The 18,547-nt window shown below is 52.0% G+C and overlaps 1 protein-coding gene across 2 annotated transcripts; it reads right to left on the reverse strand.

Moving 5' to 3' along the window:
* Window positions 1–22: 22 nt before the first annotated feature.
* plekhh1 (pleckstrin homology domain containing, family H (with MyTH4 domain) member 1) lies at window positions 23–17,180 on the reverse strand. Of its 2 annotated transcripts, XM_029832818.1 has the most exons (31): window positions 16,890–17,180; window positions 14,905–15,083; window positions 14,081–14,248; window positions 10,463–10,525; window positions 9,808–9,957; window positions 9,639–9,722; window positions 9,428–9,509; window positions 9,128–9,298; window positions 8,196–8,944; window positions 8,005–8,083; window positions 7,079–7,170; window positions 6,855–7,002; window positions 6,602–6,738; window positions 6,412–6,522; window positions 6,245–6,331; window positions 5,935–6,093; window positions 5,316–5,396; window positions 5,058–5,237; window positions 4,878–4,989; window positions 4,588–4,700; window positions 3,663–3,839; window positions 3,484–3,581; window positions 3,240–3,417; window positions 2,654–2,809; window positions 2,264–2,361; window positions 2,052–2,193; window positions 1,742–1,872; window positions 1,522–1,651; window positions 1,340–1,423; window positions 1,111–1,257; window positions 23–1,024 (listed from the first exon to the last, which is right to left on the reverse strand). In XM_029832818.1, exons 3-31 carry the CDS (start codon window positions 14,225–14,227, stop codon window positions 869–871), a joined length of 4,242 nt encoding a protein of 1,413 aa, XP_029688678.1. In that variant the 5' UTR covers window positions 14,228–14,248; window positions 14,905–15,083; window positions 16,890–17,180; the 3' UTR covers window positions 23–868. The 2 variants fall into 2 exon arrangements, with proteins under 2 accessions (XP_029688678.1, XP_003962303.1); XM_003962254.3 differs by lacking the exon at window positions 14,905–15,083.
* Window positions 17,181–18,547: the final 1,367 nt, after the last annotated feature.

Genomic DNA, 18,547 nt, shown 5'->3' on the forward strand with positions numbered 1-18,547 from the left:
AAAACAGAGTAAAAACACCCAATTACAGAAAACATATTTATTATCTCTCACCCACCTGTTATATAAGGACATTATTGCTCAACATCTGTAAAACTTCACACAGATACAGTAATCAAACATCTGCTCTTAAATTAAACTGGCACCACTAAAATGGGAAAGCCGTGGTACTTTAAACTGGTTTTGAATGAAAAGAAAGACGATATTATGAGTGAAATAAATAAAGTGGACACTATGAAGACAGTGGTTTGATCCAAAAAGGTTAAAACTAATTGAGTTTTACTGATCCGCTGAGTTGATCGTGATGTCCTAATCTGCAAAATTCACCGATGAACTATGCAGAACAAGTACCACAATACACTCTACTGTATTCCACTGTAAACTACAGTACCATAAACTACAGTATTGCACCATAAACTAGTACTGGACTCTAATGTACCATAAACCACAGAACCGGACTCTGTAGATCTTCGTCATATCAATATTAACATGTGATCTGAGAGAAGTAAACGCCACCTTTATTTGACTTGTTTCTAGATTATAACTGACCCCCCTACAAAAATATAATAAGATTAGAAAACATCCCATAATGAGCCTAATTTCTCTTTTTTTTTAAAAAAAGCCTCCCCGACCACCCAGAAGATACGGAGAGCTGGATTCAACCAAATTCAGATTTCATGGCTGCTGCTTTGCCGCCACTCGAGGCTCTATTTGACGTTAAATACATGAGGTTGTTTGTGAGAGTCAAGGTTCTGGGGTCGAGCACAAAGGTCAGGCTGAGCCCCCATAACCCCCCAAAATTAGTAAAACAGGTATCAAGACCCAGCCCTGCAGCCTGCACGGTCCCGGAGGCCCCTCTCCCGCCTGTTGCTCACAGCAGCGTGGGGCCCTTGGTGGTGTAGTTCATAGCGGGAAAATGTCTGCCGTCCATGTCCCAGTGTTGCCCCCCCGGCTTGTGCGAGGCGGGTGAGACGCCGGGGTTCCAGTGGTTCATGTAGTCGGCCATGAGCAGGGTCAGCTCCAGAATCTGGGGCCGGATCAGAGCAGCATTAACCAGTCTGGGCATTGTTAAAGTGCTGCTTGCTGTTCTGCAGGTGCGTTAGATTAACCCACCTTTGGTTTCGCCATCGCAAACACCAGCTTCTCCACGCCCCTCCTCCCGACACCAGGCTCTCCCTGCTGGCTGGTGACCACCATGAAGTCGTCACGGCAACCGCCAAAGGTGACCACACACTGGTAGGGATATGTGAACAGCGTGTTCTGGGAAGCAAAGACACAATGTGAAGAAGCGTGACATAATTCCCAGGAACCTCAGCTGGACGGAGGCCTGTGCTCCACCCACCATGGTAAAGTCGAGCACGCACAGCCCGTCCTCGTTGACCGCCAGCCACACCTGGGTCTGCTCAACAGAAGACGGCGGAACGGGCTGCAAACAGGATGAAGGGAGACGGGTGACTCTACAGGCACCATCCCTCTGAGTAAAGGTCTAAGTTTTTGTCAGGGAAGTCTCCGTCTCCCCGTTACCTTGGCGCTGTAGAGCTTGGCTCCGAACAGGGGCCATTTCCGAGCCACCGTCAGATAGATCCTCACACACTCGGACGCGCTGCACCCACGTAGCATGGACCACTTGTTAGCCAGACGCTCGGCGAGATCTCTGAAAAGTGAGAAGGTTGCAGGGTCACAGCTCTCCCAGGAGGGTTGCGCACCATCCCAGGAGGACAGGGGGATCCCTGCTGTGGTTCACCTGAGCTGCTCCGGGGCGCAGTCCTGTCTGTAGCGTTTGGGGTAGAAGCGATCCAAGACCTGCAGCAGGAGCAGCTGAGACTTGGGCTGAGGGGAGGCGGCAGCAGGTTTCTCCAGATCGCCGTGTTCCACCTGAAGCAAGAGCAGGTAGAGCTTGTTTGGGCCACGCGGTGACTGTTTACAGCCCCCTCCTGGGTTTGATCTCACTGGAGATATGGTGTTGGATATGGACACACACAAATCTGGTTCTCCAGACACATTTACATGTTGAAGAGTGGGATGAAATCTGAACTCTGAGCTAACAGCTTCACCTGTGCCAGGAGAGCAGCCACCTCCAGAGCCAGCTCTTTGTTGACAGGAAAGTGGCCCTGCTGGACCTCGTCGTTCACCTGGTAGGCCAGCAGGAGGCGCTCTCGCTCCGTTTCTCCTTTCACCTGAGCTCTAAAACACAGCCTGCACACACGTAGACGGTGAAGCTCGGTCCGCTGGGATCGTAGAAGCTGGTGAAGGAAACAATATCTACCTGCTTTTATATGTTAGCCGTACGATCCGAGTCCCCTCGTTTTTCCCAGGATGCAGTTCTTTCAGGGCCTGCTCCCACTTGGAAATGACATCACAAATCTGGCAAAACAGGTGGAATCAATCTCCGTGCAGTGTTTGCAATATTCTGGCTGCATCAGCAGGTTAGTAGCACAAAAGAGTTTGTTTTAGAGCTCTAAAAGGAGACTTTCACTGTTCTGATGAGCTCGTCCAAGAAAATGGAAACTTTTCAGAACCCAAAATGAAAATGGAGCGACAGCACCAGTTTTATTATGACTGGGTGGAATTAAATTGCAGGGTAAAGATGCCGTATTTAACTCAGAATTGGATAAAGGCACCACAGGAACCTCAGATCGGTGACCCGCTCCCTCACCTTGGCAGACGGCTGTAGACAGTGTTCCGGTTCTTTGCCGGACGGGTGATCGGTGAACAGGGCAAATCCAGAGAGCTGAGGCTTCCTGACACCGATCCTCTGGTTCAGCGTGTGGAGGAACTCCTCCACCGTGGTGGAGCCGTCGAAACCCACCACCTGTGTGAGAAACCAGAGAACTTTCAGTGGGTCCAGCCCAGACTGGGACAACTTTAACCTGCAGAACTGCAGACTGAGCGTGTCCAGTAGCTTAAGAGGCAGCCAAGGCCAGACAGACTGCTGTTCTGGTTCCAGGTCCCCAGGAGATGATAATGTAAGATCCAGAACACCCAGCTTGACTCGTTAAACGATGGGCCGGAGCTCACCAGGAGCCAGAACTCCTCACAGTCCATTTTACGGCCTGTCGAGAGGACATTTAGAGGCGGTAGGAACCTTCCATGAAAGCCTGACAGACGCAGCAGCCCGAGCCAGCAGAGCCTCAGCCGGTCTGGATCCCACTGCCTGCTTTTCTTCCCTCAAACTATGCTGTGAACATTTTGTTAGAACCTCCTGTAGTTTCTGTCCAATCACGCGGTTGGAAGAGGCGAACCTGGTAGGTGCTGTTCATGAAATGCACTGGGATGCTGAACGGCAACGAGTGGTGGTACGGGTTCCTCAGCAGGATGGAGACGATCTCCATACGCGAAGGTCTGGCCTCCCGCTCCCCGTTGGTGAGCGTCCGCTCCACGGACCTCTGGCAGTACACGGCATACTTCCCCACCTCGCTCCTGGGAGGACGGAAGTGGAACGAGAGTGGGTATGGTACCTCGGGAATGAGATTTTTGGCGGCTCACCTTGGGTCTGCGTTGCGTTGCAGGTACTGTTTCAGGTACCACAGGAAATGTTGTTGGGGAAGGAAGAGAGCGACGCACAGGGACAGCAGCTGCCAGCACTGCGGGAAATTAAAGACAATCCATTTTAGGATAAATCCTCAGGTGTGTAAATAAAACAACACACTTGTGGGTTTCCTTACCTGTGTCAGGGAGTAGTTGTGCGGCATCCTCTGGTTGGTCTGCTTGATGAGCTGACAGTACATCTCATTCTGGAGCTCCGGGTGCGTCAGGCACACCTGCAAGGCATTCTGGGCCAGTGAGGTGTGGTAATCAACAGAGGGAGACTCCACCAGCACGTTGATGAAGAGCTGACAGGACTGCGGAAAAAGGTACAGTTACACGTCTCTGCCAGCAGGGGGAGATAGAAACACGCATTTATCAGCGTCTGCGGATTAAAATTAACCTGCGAGAGTTCAGGAGCATCGGATGATAAACTGAGTTTAACAGGAAAGAAAGTGGGTCAGTGTGGACCCTGAATGCGTCCGCAATTATTTCGGGCGCAACCTTTGTTCTGGTCGGCCGGGAAACAGACGAGAGGACTTTTCGTCAGTGGTCAGATTCATTAAAACTTCAAAGGTCTGAAGTGGAGCTTGAACAGCATGTCACATCCATTCATTCACATTCTTTGTGTTTGTTTGGGGTTTTTTAAGGCCGGCTGGTCAAAGAAGGCCGACCCATTCAAGTTTTCAAAGCTGCAGCCAGGACGGGTCTGCCAGGGGAGGGGGGTGCTTTTGGGTGGGCACAAAACAGAAAATAAAGAGAATGATTGACATCATTCTCTTTGCTGGGTCTCTGCTGGTCTGAAGGTCCTAGCCTCCCTCTCTAAAGAGGCTCCTCTCACATCGTTTGTAAACCACAGCAACAGTCGGCAGCTAATCTACAGCATTATCTCTCCTCCGCACTTTTAATGAGCCCGAGCTTTGATTAGGACAGGAAACGGGACAAAACGGGATTCGGTTTGGAAGGAGCAAAGGAGGGCAGAAGATGCTTCCTGCAGGCCCTCCCCATGAGAAGCAGACAGCGACGGGGAAGGGATGAGAACAGACGGGCGCCGCCAAGACTGACCTTGAAAAGCTTGAGAGCCTCGGTCTGCAGAGCTTCAGAGGGCAGCGTGGTGAGAGGCGAGCGCAGACCCTCCTTACAGAAACTCAAGGCCTCGCTCCTCCACAAGGCCGATTCTGGGAAAAGGGGAACACACACATAAAAGACCAGTTTCAAATGACTCAACAGCTGAGGCGGCTTCACACATGCTGCTCCAGTCGTAAACACAGTCTGCAGCCTGGATTAAAGCTGTCTGAGGATCAAAATAACACGTAGCTGCTGGGAGCCCTCAGCTCTAAACACTGTGTTTTCACCTGGGTCTCCGTCAGCATCCAGGAGTGTCCCGATGAGCCGCTCGTACTCTGTGCCCACATTGAAGGTGGCGCTGCTGCCCGCTGCCACCATCAGGTGGTACAACCACGTGTCCTGTGTGTGAGAGACCCCCGTAAACACACAGCCCATCGTGTATTCAACAGAATACTCCCATTGGGTACCTTCTCCTGCCTGGTGCCGATGAGCAGGTAAGTAGGACTCTGGTCTCTGGGCTTCACCACCAGTGTGCAGTGAGAGGACAGGAAGCCACGGCTGCCCGTCTCGTAGTCCTCGTCCGAATCGCAGGAGCGATCCACTTCCTGTACGGAGGCCTCGCGCATCTGCAGCTGCCCCAGAGGCAACTAAGACGTAGAAAGGCCACGTGTGATCAGGACAGTTCCAGATATCACTGAATGAAAGGCTAGCTTGAGTTGATGGACCTTGTCTTCCTGGATTCGGTAGTAGCTGAAGACTTTTCCGACCAAAGAGCACCAGACCAGCTTAGAGTGTCCGTGTTTGACCTGGGAGAAGAAAGCCACCAATCAGATGTGAGGCTCATTTAGGGGCCACTTCACAGACCAAAACAAATGTAAAAGGATCCTCAAAAGGGTCAACAGCACTGAACGGCGATGCTGTCATCTCAGTGGTGGTGGGGGAGGTGCGGAGGAGACGGGGGCTCCATCGGCTCAGACCGAGGCTGTCAGAGGCCCCTCACACCCGTCACCGTGACGCAGGCTTTCGAGCATTCAGAGCCCTGTCCCGACGTGCTCCCCAGAACCTTCCCCACCCTGGCGACAGACACCTCCATCTGCAGCCTTTCTGCTATCTGCCTCAGCGGGAAAGTCTGGCTCATCCTTATCTCAGAGTGGAAGTCAGATAAGGAGGATGAGATTCCTCAACAGATGGAAGCCGCTCCAGCTAAAACATGAAAACCCTCCAACCCGTAGGAGGCTACCGACATGAATATGGCACCAATTCATGAATTCATGTGACTTTTAAGCAGCTAAAATGTTAAATTCAGCTTGTCCAGGTCGGTGGGTGACCCCTCTGTGTCTTTACCTTTGTGAGCCAACCCCGGATGGTGGGCTTGGCAGAGGCCTCCACCGTCAGCGGGCCGCTGGCCTGGACTTTGATGATGTTCTGCAGAACCCTGATCCAGTCCTCCAGGATATTGGGTGAGTCAGCGGTCAGGTAGAAGGTCTTCTTCTCAGTAATCAGCTGATTAACCCAAAGGGGAAGAAAATATGGGAAAAATGCTGAGCCGGGCCAAGTGAGATAGCATCCTAGTGTTGGAGATCAGAATCAGCTCCAGGAGAGCCCGGAAGCTCTGCTGCTGCTGCTGCCGATCTCTGGGACAGAGATGAACTACCTGAAACGTCTGTGCTCCTTCTCCACGTACGATGCGACAGCAGGAGTTCAGCTCAATCTGCCCCTGCGGTTTACGGATGACGTCACTCTGAACACAGCGAAGCACACCGGAATCACAGCCTGACCAGAAACGGGCCGGCTGGCCGGCTGAGAGGGATTCAAGCTCACCGGCGATTTGTAGTAGAGGATCTCTCCGTTCCTCAGGATGAACCAGCGCCGCTTCCAGGCCTTGACCCGATTCCCCATCTTCAGCAGGTACCCAGACTTCTCCAGCACCTCCTGCGGGCGCCGACGGGACAAAATGGAGTCAGACACAGCTGCAGCGTGTGTTCAGCTGTGGAGTTCTGGCTGCACTCACAGGTCCGGCGCTCTCGCAGGAGTAAGAGGAGGTGCGCAGGACCTTATGCTCCGGCTCCGAGTAGTCGCTGTCCATAGAGTAGGCGTCAGGAGGAATGGCATAATCACTCTCTGAGCTGATGGAGGACATGGACACACCTAGAAAATAGAGAGGAGGTCCAAAATGGGGGTTGGGGAGAGCATGCACCTATGGCTCTGCAGTGAGTTCAAGGTTCTAATCCCGTCCGTATTCGATTTTCCCTGAATGTCTTCACCTCGTTTGACAGCTCGCGGGCTTCCCGGGACACTTCCCTTCTTGTCCGGGCTGATGATGGAGGTCCGTAAACTGGCCAGGGAGCTGCTGTCGTCCTCAGACCCAGACTCGTCATCGGGCAGCGGCACGCTGCTGATCTGAGTGGCTCTCTGAAACAAAACGCCAGCTCATGAAGTCGCAGGAGAACACGCAGCTCACGCACCTCCAGCGTCAAACATCGCTCACCCCCTTCAGCGTGGTGTAGACCGGAACGCTGATGTTCTTATAGATCAGCGGACTGAACGGGCCCGTCGTCGAATACTGAGGTAAGCTGGACCCTGCGGGACAGACGGGACACTGCTGATCCAGTAATGGAATGAAGTGTATGAGAGCCAGAAAAGGCCAGAAGCTGCGAAGCAGCGACCAGACCCAGATGCTGCAGAAAGGTTTAAAGCCAAGAGGAAGCTGAAGAAGCGGCGAGGTTAATCCACAACAGGGGCCGTGCTGGCCGCCGTTGCTGTCAGAGCTCGCCGTCTGCATCCTGACATAATGGATGATGTCGGAACAGAACGCACAGCAGTAATTACAGCCAGGCCCGGTTCTTTCATCACAGCTGATTAAAAAGCAGCCTCTCTGTCAGCTCCTCTGAGCCTCCTTCTATTTTCACCACCGGGTTGGGGAAGAGGGGAAGAGCTGGGGGGGGGGCACACACCTGTGAAGGTGTGTCTGGAGCCTCGGGCCAAAGGAAGTGACATCAAATGAGGCAATGACAGATCCAGAAGCAACCGCACACCTTCACAGCTGCTTAGCAGCAGCAGCAGAATTCCCAACAGATAGCGACCGTGCTGCTGCTAACAATAGTCACGTTTCCACCGGGGGCAGGAACTTCACAGGAACCGCTCCTCTTCACGGTCGTCTCCAGTGCGGATCGGACCCCCCGACAACATCAGTTTAGACTGTTGCGATACTTAAAATACAAAAGTAGACAGGTGGCCGCTGCTTCTGATTTGTGTGTCTGTGTGCGTAGCGCTGGATGCTATGATTGAGAGGAGAAACGGCGTTTGCTCGGCCTCTTCTGCTGCTTCCACATCACAACCTAAACCTTAACACCCACCGAGGCATTGTTTTCAGGAAATGTGCCTAAGAATGGTTGTAACAGTGGGGGGACCCACCCTGTCCGGGGCTCCTGGCTCCAGGTTCAGCTTCTGATACTCTCATTCCTGATTTAGCCACCGCATAGATCCGGCTCTCCTGCAGAGATCCGTGAAGTAAATCAAATATTTATTATAAAGGCTAACATGCTGAATGGGCGACAGAATACTGTCCAAAGCTTCACTAGCTGAACTTGTTGGGGCGCGTTTACCCATGAAGGGAAGCGGTGTAAAGGAGGTGTCGGTGGCTTCAGAGATTCAGGATCCAGCCGCTCCAGTTCCTCAGCGAGTCCCACAAAAGAGACTCCGTCCCTGAGTGGTTCTAGTCCCGTACCCTCCACCACCCCGTCCATGCTGTCAGACAGCCCATCGTCGATGTCTGTTTCCTCTATGACCTGCGAGAAGGCCACGGTGGCGGTGCCCGTGCTCTTCAGGGTGGAGGAGGTGGAGGACGCTGTCGTGACGTCTGCGTTAGCGTTAGCGTTGAGCGGATGGAGCCGGTCCAGGCTGGGCTGCGGTTGGCTGTAGTGCTTCTTGACCAGTTGGATGCTGTCTCTGGGGGTGAGCGGGGTCCGGACTTTTGGGAGTGTCATGCTGGCGCCCGACTGTTGAACCGGAACGTTTGGGAATGGGTTGTTGGTTGACGGGGAGCGCGACAGGGATGTCAATCTGATGGTGGGCTCGGGGGAACTTGGTCCATGGGCCATCTCATAGGCTGAGGAGGAAGATGAGGACGATGTGGAAGAGTGCAGGCACTGGGAGCGGAACTTGTCATTGAGCTCATCAGACGAGGTGTCTCTGTCAAAGCCCCCCAAGGGACACTCTGGACTCATCGAGGGCTCGGGTCTGCAAATAGAAACTGGACTACTGAGGCCCTCCCTGGTCCACAGCGGAGCATCTTGGGCCGCGAGGTCTCCGAGGCAAATCCCCTTAGAGGAATGTTCCAGCGTCTTTTTCACATCTGAGGAGGATCATTACATTTAATATCATATTTGCTGCCACATGGGAACTTTTTCCATACCTGAAAACAAAAATGATTACGTTTTCTGTCTAGAGTCTGGGGAAGTTGCCATATTGGTGTAAACCGACGGTTTAAAAGCTTCCTGATCCTAAAATCCAAGACAACAAATCAAAGGCAGCTCACCTGCCGGAGAGGTTCTGGCCCCCCGGGGGCAGGTCTGCCTCCAGCCGTCATCCTGCGCAGGCGGAGTGCCGGGGCAGCTGGGGGGAAAGATCGGACTGCTGGGCACCAGGTGCGTATCCGCTCCAGGAGAGGTGGCGGGAGATCCAGAGGCGGAGGCTTTCTCCAGAAGTGCTGCGGACAAGCGTCAAAGAAGGAAGACCAAAGAGATCAAAGTGATGAAAGGAGACAATTCTGCAGATCAGAAGAATCCGACTCTTATTCTAAAATATGATCAGAAAGACCAGGAAAGGCTGCGTCCACCTTGTAGTTTGTCCTGCAACAACATTATCTGTTCCGTCTGTTTCAGGTTGGCCATTTTCAGCTGCTGGTTCTCTTGTTCCATCTGCAACAAAGACACAAAAATACATCAACCACTCAAGCTATTACTATTCCGTGAGCACGTCGACCTGGTTGGGGCGATACCTTAAGACACCGCATCTTGTTGGACATGCTGAAGGTCGTGTGATCTCACCTCTTTAAGCTTCAAGGTGACCCAGTCTTTAATCTTTGCCGCCTTCTCCTCAATAACTTTAGCCTCCTGGGCTCTGACTAAGACCTGAAGACCAGAGAAAACAGTCGGCGGATGATCCCAAAGCACATTTTATGAACATAAATGGACATTTCTGTTCTCGGTCTGCTACCTGTTTTTCCAGCTGCGTCTCTAATCTTTGTATCGCGGCGTCTTTTTCCTGAACCTGGATGGTCAGATCTTGATGCCTCCTGTACAAAAGGCTCTCCGATTCACTGGTTTGGATGTTGGCGGATTTCAGCTTTTCTTCCATGGCATGGATCTGAAATCAAAGTGTGAAATTAAAGTGACTTCTAGCTTTGGATGAGCCCAAAACAAAGAGTGCAAAAAAGCTCTGAGGTTCTTTTTTCACCGCTAAATTACCAGCTATGCTAACGCCTGCAGGAGCCAGTAATGACAGCAAATCTGCGAATAAACCCGACAGTAAAAGAGATAGATTACATGTCCCGCACCAGCTTTTGTTCAGCACCATCAAAGACCAACGTAGCAGTTATGACAAAACAAAACCAAGAATTCCGGAGCTGCAGCAATTTACGGATAAAAGTTTCAGACATGAAACAACAGACAATACCTCATTTTCCTTTGATTTTTTTTTTTTTAGGTTCAGGTAAACTGCATTAGTCATCCAGTCAACAGTTGATATGTGGTTGTACTGACAGTAGGTGTTATTTGTGATGCCAAAGCAACATTTTGGGTGTGTTTTTAATTTCTGTTCATTTTTAAAATCCGATTATTGCATCAGCAGCAGGCTGAGAAGAGTTGAATACCTGTTTCTCAGCGTTCTCCGCCCGCTGGTCAGCCTCGACCACCCTCTGCTCCAGCTCCTGCATCTGGAAAACAGAAGAACCTCTTAATTAAGACACCAACGAGGGTGGAACCAGCAGAATAAAAGACAGGAGATTGAGTGCATCGGATCCCAAAGGAGAGATCCTCCATGGCAATATTACTCACATCATCTCAACTCCAAAATGTACTTGGACCAGTCTCCCAGTTTGAACCAGTCCCCCAGTTTGGACCAGTCTCCCAGTTTGAACCAGTCCCCCAGCTTGAACCAGTCCCCCAGCTTGAACCAGTCTCCCAGTTTGGACCAGTCCCCCAGTTTGGACCAGTCTCCCAGTTTGAACCAGTCTCCCAGTTTGAACCAGTCTCCCAGTTTGAACCAGTCTCCCAGTACGTCCACTGGTCAAACACCATAAAAATGCCACGGTTTCCTCACAAGCACCTTTTGTGTCAGCATGCCTGCGCACATTTCCAAAGGCTAACACCGACCATCCTGCGTGCACGCACACATCTGCGAGTGGCCCTCGCGCCCATCCCACGTGCACCGAATACCTCCGAATGCTCGTACGTGCACATGTTCAACACGGGCGTCCCCTTCTGTGGAGCTCAGTGACCCAGGTCAAAGGAGAACAAACACACTAATGGATTCACTCTGCTTGAGAGACCCATTTGAATTCCTCCCATCATCTTTGTTTCCCTTCCTTTTGTTTCTTTTTGTCAGCCTACTCGTCACCTTCATAAAGCCCCCCCCCTCCCAGAATTCAACACTCACACCGTGCGAATGCTCCTTTGAAGCCACATTAGCATGTGCTAACGGCTGGTGGTGAGTAACCAGACGACGCCTGGTCTTTAAGGTCCAACCGCTGTCGTCCTCCGACACCCTGTGAAGTACTTTTCTCATCTGCAAGCCTGCTCGTTGCCATAGAAACGCAGAATTCCCCTTCAGGCCATCAGATATGGTGCAGATGAGGCGAGGCTAATGGTTATCTCCCCGTCCGTCTCTGTTTGCTAACTGCAGAGTCCAACAGTTGCTGAGCAGGCGTGACGCAGGTATGTCTGCAATGCAGCGTCTGCCGGGCCGCAGCACCAGCTCAGGGTCGCCTTCTGGACACTGTGCCTGAGGAGTCTCACATTTCCCCGTGTTGACCCCCTGCGTGTTGCAGAGCCTCGGCAGGAGCACCACGGAACGTCTGAGCTCCAGCACGTCCAAGCTGAACCAGGCTGTGATGTCTTCAGTCCCACCTCTCCTCCAGCAGAGGAGACGGGCTCGAGGCCTTCAGATCGACACTGGATTGATTAGCACAAAAGAGCCTAAACATGCTTTAATGTCTGCTCAGGTACTTTCAAAAGCCAATCAAGAATTTAGGAGAACTCAAAGCTAGTGGTTTTTCTGGGATTCCAGGAAGGTTCCTGCTTATTTATTCAGCAGTGCTGAACATTCAAGAGTCCACAGGTCCTGGAACTATCTACAGGAACTACGAAGGGCTCCACAGGGGTTTGATTCCACAGGGAAACACAAAACCAGATAAAGCAGCAGCTCCTTGGTTTCCCAACAGCTACATGTTGTCTGTTCAGTGTCAGGACCAGAAAAAGAGCCACATCTGCGCTCAGATTAAAGGAGAGGAAGTAAAAAGACCCCCAGACGGTCAAACATAAACTCCACCTGTTGATCTTAACGTTGGTCATTAACCCGCCCGCACAGCTGATGGTTGAAACCGACTCTAGCTCGGCCATTAGCCACAAGAACTGGACTCAAACAGGACACAGAGAGACCAGAGGTGGGAGAAAGTCCTGATCCAAACATGTCCTGAACCCACTGAGCAGTGACCCCACTCTGTGGAGGAGCTTAATCTGATTAGTCCAGGATCAGATTATCGGAGTAATGAAAGTAAATTTGCTTATCTGAGGACAAACGACATTGGCCGACAGCTCTGGGAGCTGTAAAAGTAGCTGTATCTGGATCACTTCTAATCCCAGGCGATAAAAAACGGCTCCCTCAACCCCCCCCCCCCCCCCCCCCCCCCAACCTCTGGGGATGAACGCCATGACACAAGCAACCACATCAACTTTTTTTTTTCCTCATGTTTTTCCATGCCAAAGTGGGTCAATGCGTAAAACACTCCTAACTTGGCAAGAGAGGGGACGAGGAGCGAGAAGCAGACTTTCCAAACAGCAATAACAGAACAGCAGTGACTCCCCACCCCCACCCCCACCCCCAGCCTCCCTTCAAAACAGAGCCGAGCGTGTGAGGGTTAGCGCCGGGCCACATTGTTGTATCGATGATAATTCCCCGGGATCCCTCCTGTGACGGACGCAGGTCTGACAGGACCTGACAGAGGAGCAGCAGGGAGGCATCCTGCTCTCATGGGGCTCTGGGTCATGTTTGCACTGTAAACATCCTGCTGGCCGAGCGAGCCGCCGCAGCGCTTCAGAACCAGGAACGGCTCCGAAAGAGCCTCCAAAGAAGGCGAAAGAGACACGTGCTGGAGTCCAGACATCCACCGTAACCTGCAGGGACCGTCCACACGGGAGGAGGTTCTTCTTGGTTTCCCTCCCCTGGTCCAAGACTCTGAACTCTCCACATCTCTGCTCATTACTCCCCGAGCGTCTGCTCGTTCGGGATTTACAGCAGCCGCAGATTTACGAGCATTTGGCCGGCAGCTGCTGGTTATTTCCAAACTGGAAGGAAGGCACCAAAAATGAGCTGAAATCTTGAATATTGGCGTCGGCTGCCTCCAGTGACGCAGCATGAGTGGACTGAGCCGGTGCCAGAGAGGCCGAGCGTCCTCCCTTATCTCCGCGCACACGTGTCAGCAGGCTGTCACCCACACCCGCCTTTCGGACTGATTCACGTGCTCTTAATTGTCTCCTGGTGCTCCAGATGAGAAATAATCCCACGAGGCACCAAAATCTACGCAGCGTTCGGTCAGAATATGGTGCAGCCTGGCCCGCTTTGGAGTTCAAAAGGGTTCTGACCAGTTTAAACAACAAGAAAACAACTTCTCCCAATCTGAGATGGGCTTTTAAAATATTAGCTCCAAAAGGCTAACGCTGCTCTGACGCTCGGCTCACTCCTCATACGCAAACTCCACAGAAACTACATTTCCCATCTGGCTCGGGAATGTTGCCCCCCCACCAGCAGCTGGAGGTGGTTACAAAGGAAAACTTGCAAGGTTACACATCTTTTTGTTTGTTGTTGTTGTTTTTAAGCTGTAATAAAAGTATTCTCATCAGTATTTATGACCTCCAGTAAACCCAGTTCAACGTTGGGGAAATGAGCTGCAGCTGGAGGTCTATAGTGCACGGCGCCGCCTCCTGTCATGGTTACTGAGCTGTCGGGTGTTCAGGTACAACAGGTATAACACTGTTAGCCACGCTAGGTTAAGGTTTACCAAAACAAAGTCACATGGTTTTGATTTACTGTGTAAAAAGTAGAACTCCAGCTGTTCACCCGACCCTTAAAAACTCATTTCTGTGTGGAAACATCTGTGTAGATAACAGTGCAGATAAACAGAGCTGGGTGCTAAAAAAGGAGAAGAAAGAACCACATTTTTGATCCGGAGAAGCTAGAAAAAAGGGTTAAAATCTGAAACCTGGAATCTGACCTTCTCCGCCAGCAGCTCTCTGATTTTCCCCGCCTGGATCCGGAACCTCAGGAGCTGCATCTCCAGAGCGACGCAGCGCTGCTGCCAGTCCACGCTCGCCGCCCTGACAGCTCCTGACCCTCCGCTGCTCTCCAGCACGTCAGCCATGGCGAGAAGCTGAATTTAACACTGAAAGGGAGGGGGAAAAAAAAAACAAGTCACAGTCACGGTCGCACTCTGAAGACAATAATTCGCCCTCTGGATGAGTCATCGCGCTCGATTCGACCTTCCGAGGAGGTTTAATCTTCTGTTTTCACTTAACACATACGTGATTTGACCCCTCGGCTGACCGCACTTCCCATGATTCACCGAGGAAATGAGTAAAGCGAGCGCTAATGACGAGTCCTGAATGACTTCCTCACGGGGAAGGCAGCTCACGACTGCCACAGATGGAACTATTCTCCCTCCGTCCGCAGCCTCTCCACATGCCCACACACACTGAACAAAACCCCAGCAGGGAGGCCGGCTGTCGGCGGGGGGGGGGTCGGGTTCGTGCGTGTGAGCTGCGCTACAAAGCAGGTCAGCGCTCTGTTTTTTAGCCAAATTACCTACTAACCCACTGCCTCGGCCCCTGACCCCCTCCTCCCTCGCCGTGCAAGCCCTCCTTAATTACAAGGCACGGCTGAAACGAGAGCCCGCGCGGCACAATGGCGTCTTTCTACGTGACGGTCCCATCACGGCCGGACAGGAGGGGGCTCGCCTCAGAAGAAAGGAGTCAGGAATGTGTGAGGATGAATGAGCCGCGTGGCCGATGTGGGAAACATGGACGCCGGGGTTATTTTTACCTGAGGAGGGTCTTTCTCTTCTCCTCTGAGGGGACGCTCATTCAGAAAGACTGAGGCCCCAGTTCTGGAGACAGAAGCAGCCACAGACGGGAGGAAAAGTCCTCCAGACTCAGACTTCAGCCAGGCAGCGTCAGCAGAACAGCAGACGTTCAAAGTCCAGCCACTATAACTGCGCCCCCCTGCAATTAGCATGTTCATAAATACAGGCCTAGCAAACAAATTACAGCCGTGCATGTGGAGGCTTCGCTCAGCCGACCGCCGTGCCCACGCAGAGCAGCCCAGGTCCAGCTACGGCGTCTCCCCCGGCGTGAGGGCGGGGCAAAAAATCCGACCTCTTCGGTGACCTTTTCAGCCCAGCAGCTGGGAGCAAACGAGCTGTGAGCACAGCAGACGACCCTCGTTGGACCCGAGGTCGACCAACCACTGTCCAGAACGTGAGCCCGCAGATGTGAGGCCCGGGAGGCCACGTCGCCTCCCCACCACCGGTCCACCTTCCAGAAGCAGCGCGTGTGGGAGTCACGCTTTTCTTGAGACTGGAGGCGTCATTTTCTCCCCCGTCAGAGCGTAACCTTCCATCGTGGGGCGGTTTAGAGGCGCAGATGACAGTTTTCCAGCTGTTACACGTGATCCGGAGAGGCTTTTCTGGCCCGATACCGATGCTGGGGTGGGAAACAAGCTCCCCGAGACCGTGCTGGTCTCTGGGCCACCCAGAGGGGGTGAACGGGGGCTCTGTCTGTTTCCGTCAAGCTGTGAGATTTTGCAGGACGCCACGGTGGGCAGGCAGGAGCTTCCGAGAGGACGCACGGCTCTCCAGCCAGGCCCCCGCACGGACCAGCGCCTCCTCCATCAGCACATCCTGGAGCGCACGCTTCCCTGGGCCGCTCGTAAATCTCGGACACTCGCAGATGGAGACGCAGGCAGGAATAAAGATTAGAAACAGACACACGCGCAGGCTGACACACTGCTGAGCACGCAGCTGCGGTGATGTAAGTGATCAGGCGCTGCGCTGATATCATCCCCGCCAGACGCTTCAAATCCCCCCGCCGCTGTTGTTGTCTCTGCCGAGAGGGTCCGGCTTGGATTCCCCTACTTTCTGCCACGGGCCCCCCCCCCCCACTCCTCCTCGTAAAAAAATAAAAAATAAAACAGCAGGGGAGCACGTGCGTATGAATCTGGGTCGGATTGAGCTGATTTATATCAGCGTGGCCGATCCCAGAGTGCACAAACAAGAGGAAGAAGTGCACGAGGAGTCCAGCGGGTGTGTTAACTACGACCCCGGCTCCTCTGTGGCCCTGGGTATGTAGCCAAAGTGACCCCTGTCCACTCGGATCCGGCAGGTGGGCCTCAGGCCTTTGTCTGAATTAGTGCCTCATTATTTTGGTCCGATTTTACAGCAACAACTGTAGGACCCCAGGTTCCTTGACCTTTCTCTCACACACACACACACACACCTTTATCTTATCTACAGTGTCTTCCTCCGCCTCTCACTTTCTGCCACCCTCTCCATCCTCTCCTCCTGACTTTTCCCAGCATGCACCTCTGCGGCTCAGGTTAATGACAGACCTCAGCCTGTCCACCATTATCAGCGCCTGCCTTTAACACAGCCTCTGCATTCTTCTGGACCGAGGTGGGAAACAGTAGAAAGACGTGCAAATGTCGTGGGGGGGGGGGGGGGGGGGGGGGGGTGCTGGACGATCAGCTTTGACTGCTCCATTTGACGCATGAGTGTGCGCATGTGTGCCAGCAATAAACACTCAGTTTACCTCTAATTACGCGCGCGATGATCCGTGTGCGGACCCAAACAAGCTGGTTCTGATGGACCCGGGAAACAGGTGTGCCAGACGCGCTCAGATCAGCGGAATCAACCCTAAAACAGCCGGTCAGCAAAACTCGGGCTGAGCCAGACTTTAGACATCTCTTAAAAATACCCCCCAGCTGCCGCTCCAGCCCCTGCGACCCCCCCCCCTCCGTCTCTCCAACTTTACCTGACTCCGTCGTCTGCTCGGCTTCCTCCGGCTCACGGACCTTTTCTCCGGCAGCTGCTTCGCGCCCGGCGCATAACTCCTTCCTCTCCCGGTCGACGCGCAGCCTCGGGCGGGCTCAGTCCTCCCTCATGTCCGGTGCCACCGCGGCCGTCCTCGGGTCTGTGAGTGCGCGCACAGCAGCGGGACTCACTCAGCTCCATTCATCCGTCTCATCCTATATTCCTTTAAAGGGCCCTTTGCGGGATCAAATTTCTCCAGGAGCGCGTCCCCCCTCCCCGCGCGCACGCAGCAGCTCCACGGCCACCCCCACCCTGCCCTGCGCACAGGAGCTGTGCAGGATATTGCATTAAAGCTGGCGGAGGTTTTTATTTTGGGACGTAAACACAGAGTTTTGCACATCTGAGAGTGATGGTGGGAATTTCAACACTATTTCCCAACAAAGAGGCTGAAAAGTGCTTTTAAAACTGCGGCGCAAACTCGCAGATTTGTCCCAGATCTGATGATTTAGACAAAACTTTAGACAAACTTTAGGCTTATTTAGCCCCGCCCCTTCTGCTGCGTCACTTTTTTCCCTCTTTTCTTGGAGTTGTAAACTAGATTAGTAATTTCTAACCAATTCAGTCTGACACGTTGGAGCAGCTGCAAATAACAGTGGCAAATGCTAACACCAACAGGTCCTTAGTGATGTGCTAACATGCTAGCATAGCATGTTGACAGTGTTTAATCCATTAAATTGTTCTGAAAACTGTCCCAGCAGGCTAATGTAGTCTTTATATATACATATATATATATGTACATATATATATATACATATATATATATATATATATATATATATATATATATATATATATATATATATAAAGACTATATATATATAAAGACTATATATATATATATATATATATATATATATAGATATAGATATGTATGTATATATATATGTATATATATATATGTATATATATATATACATATATATATATATAATTCTGCACATGCCTCGTGTGGTTCCCTTCCTTAACAAGTCCAGCTTCTAGATTTTAATAACAGTAATTTAATGGCGTCTGCCTGCGGGCAGGTTTAGCAGGCGGGCTCAAAAGTTGCTCAACCGCCACAAGGAGCTTCACAACTGGAGTGAATCATCATCTGGACGATTGTGGGGGATCGTCTGAGACCAGGTTAAGAGCTATTCCTGCAGTTTCCCTCAAACGTCAGAAACGGTTGTCCGTCAGGCTGCTTTAATCAGCGGTGTAGTTTTGGGAGGTGATCATAAAGGCAGAGCCGAGGACCTGCTCTGAAGATCGGGTTCTCCATCTGGAACCTCTTTTAACATCTGTCGTTATGATACGTGCTAACCCTGAAGAATTAATCACTCACTTTAGTCTCCAGATTGTCGGACACTCACGGGAAAGTCATGAAACACAACAGAATATCTTGGGCAAGTTAAACCGAGAAGCTAGCTTTATTTGGAGCCATTTTTAGGGTGACACGCCCTGCTGAATCCATGACTGAGCTGCACCACAACACAGCCAGCAAATGAGATGCAGACGCACACAAATAACCGCAAATGTTCCTCAGCTGCTGGCCTGGGATGTGGAAATAATGTCACATGTTCATATTCATCAGCATAGATACTCAAACTGATGCTAGTTTCC

Source organism: Takifugu rubripes, chromosome 2 (assembly GCF_901000725.2).
Source record: "Takifugu rubripes chromosome 2, fTakRub1.2, whole genome shotgun sequence".
Lineage (NCBI taxonomy): Eukaryota > Metazoa > Chordata > Actinopteri > Tetraodontiformes > Tetraodontidae > Takifugu > Takifugu rubripes.

Excerpts from the sequence above, each read along its gene's own strand:
- plekhh1 (XM_003962254.3), bottom strand. The coding sequence starts at position 14,227 with ATGGCTGACGTGCTGGAGAGCAGCGGAGGGTCAGGAGCTGTCAGGGCG. Across the intron at positions 3,840-4,587 it reads AGGCTCTCAAGCTTTTCAAG|TCCTGTCAGCTCTTCATCAA; the intron begins GTCAGTCTTGGC and ends CTTTTTCCGCAG. Across the intron at positions 1,258-1,339 it reads GCGTGCTCGACTTTACCATG|AACACGCTGTTCACATATCC; the intron begins GTGGGTGGAGCA and ends TTTGCTTCCCAG.